The sequence below is a fragment of the Nanorana parkeri genome, unplaced genomic scaffold (genome assembly GCF_000935625.1).
Source record: "Nanorana parkeri isolate BGI_ZX_2015 unplaced genomic scaffold, ASM93562v1 scaffold538, whole genome shotgun sequence".
NCBI lineage: Eukaryota > Metazoa > Chordata > Amphibia > Anura > Dicroglossidae > Nanorana > Nanorana parkeri.
Window position 1 is genome coordinate 933831 of NW_017306806.1, and position 1765 is coordinate 935595.

General features: G+C 54.3%; 1 protein-coding gene across 1 annotated transcript in view; it reads right to left on the reverse strand.

Moving 5' to 3' along the window:
* Positions 1–1765, reverse strand: part of UMPS (uridine monophosphate synthetase) — a 6414-nt gene continuing 4649 nt past the window's right edge. Inside the window, exons 5-6 of the mRNA XM_018561702.1 lie at positions 1187–1301; positions 1–212 (exon numbers count right to left, since the gene is read on the reverse strand). Coding sequence (XP_018417204.1) covers positions 37–212; positions 1187–1301 — 291 coding nt within the window. The 3' untranslated portion in view covers positions 1–36. The remainder of the gene's footprint in view (positions 213–1186; positions 1302–1765) is intronic.

Genomic DNA, 1765 nt, shown 5'->3' on the forward strand with positions numbered 1-1765 from the left:
GCTGCTTCATCGCGTCTGCATCCCGGAGCCGACCAATCATTGTCCTCCGCTGATCCGAGACAGGTACGCCTCCCACCCCGCTCTGCGGTACGTCTCCGCCGCCTCCGCCGGGCTGCTGGCGGACAGGATGCCGCGGCCAACGATGATGATGTCAGAACCTTTGTTAGCGATGACCTCACGAGGCGTCCGATACCGCTGGCCCAGATCATCTCCTGCAACGACCACACAGACAAGATCACGTTACCGGTCTGAAACGGCGGAGGAAATCTACAATGCGTTGGAACGAGGACAGATCGCGCACTTATAGTCACGTGACCGCCGTCGATAGATGTAAAGCGCAACAGAAAATGATGTAACAATACATTTAAAACAAAGGTGGAGGAGGGGCCGGGGCCCCATTCATAGGGAGAGCCGATATCGCTGCCCACCATATCCCCCTATGCTGCTCAATACCGACACATTCATTTTGCAGCTCATTCCCAGGGAGGGCGAGCAGAGAGAACTCTGTGATTGGAGGAGAAGCCCGTCACATGACCAGCCTCCCGCTATTTTTAAACAGGTCCATTGCATTGCTAAGCACAGTTTTTTCTTCTTTAAAAGGAGAACTATGAGGGGGGAGGGGGGGCTTTTCACTCCCCTCATAGTTCTAGCCGACCTGTGACAATGAGACTGTCACAGGTCGGCTCAGTAGATCGGGAGGTGAGCGAACACATACCGGCGTTCGCTCACCTCTCGATCCTGTCACGGCTCTCTGCCGTGACAGGGGAGGGGCTGGATTCCCCCCCGCTCCGATCCGCCAGCGCTGACTGGCGGAACGGACGGGGGAGGGGGCGGGTACAGCTGGCTCTGCCTCTAGATAGGCAGAGCCACCTGTCACTCACGCAGAGCCACCTGTCACTCACGCAGCTGCGGCGTCTCAGTATACCGCGAGCTGTAGCTCCCTATATACTGAGCCTAGGGTGACGGGAGGACGCTAGTTTGTGTCCTCCCGTTACCCTAAGGAGAACTATGGGGAAAAGCCCTGACCACATAGTTCTCCTTTAAGCAGCAGTATGGCCATCATAAGGACATACCGCCGCTTTATAAATTAGCCCCTTAAAGGGGGGAGGGGTGTGAATACTTATGCAGCAATGTACAAAGCATCTTCTATTGTAGCCGAGATGTAACGGAGATAAAAGCGATTCACCTCCCGGCTGCATCTGAACTCCCGGCGTGAGGTGGAGGAATTCGGGTCTGTCGCTGACTTTGCGTCCAGAGATGAAGCCGAATACAAACGCTGGATGATCCTCGGCCAGCTTCACCTGAAACGAGACAAACGTAGAGCGTGACGGCGGAAGTGTGAGGGCCGGTGCACACATATCGCACAAAACACAGATTCGCATTGAAGTCGATGGAGGCTCCTCACACCTTTGCGATTTGTCGCGCGACTGAAACTGCGAAAAGGGGCAGGCGCTATCTTCGGGCGGTTGTCGCTGGGTTTGGGTCCCATAGACATCTCTATGCATTGAAAATCAACGTTTACAATGAACAGTCGCACAATCGAAAACGCACGACAATCGTGCAAAACAGCTCGGCGTCTGAGTCGCCTAGGTGTGAACCTCACCAGATAGGGGTGTCAGTATCGGGAATCAGGGAACGGCTGCACTTCACCCCTGATGTCCTGGTGATGGGGGAGGGGAGGGACGGGTGATCTCACTGCAGAAATTCAGAATTTCTCATGAATTATTTTATCTCATAAAGTGTTATTTCACCGTATTAAACGGCT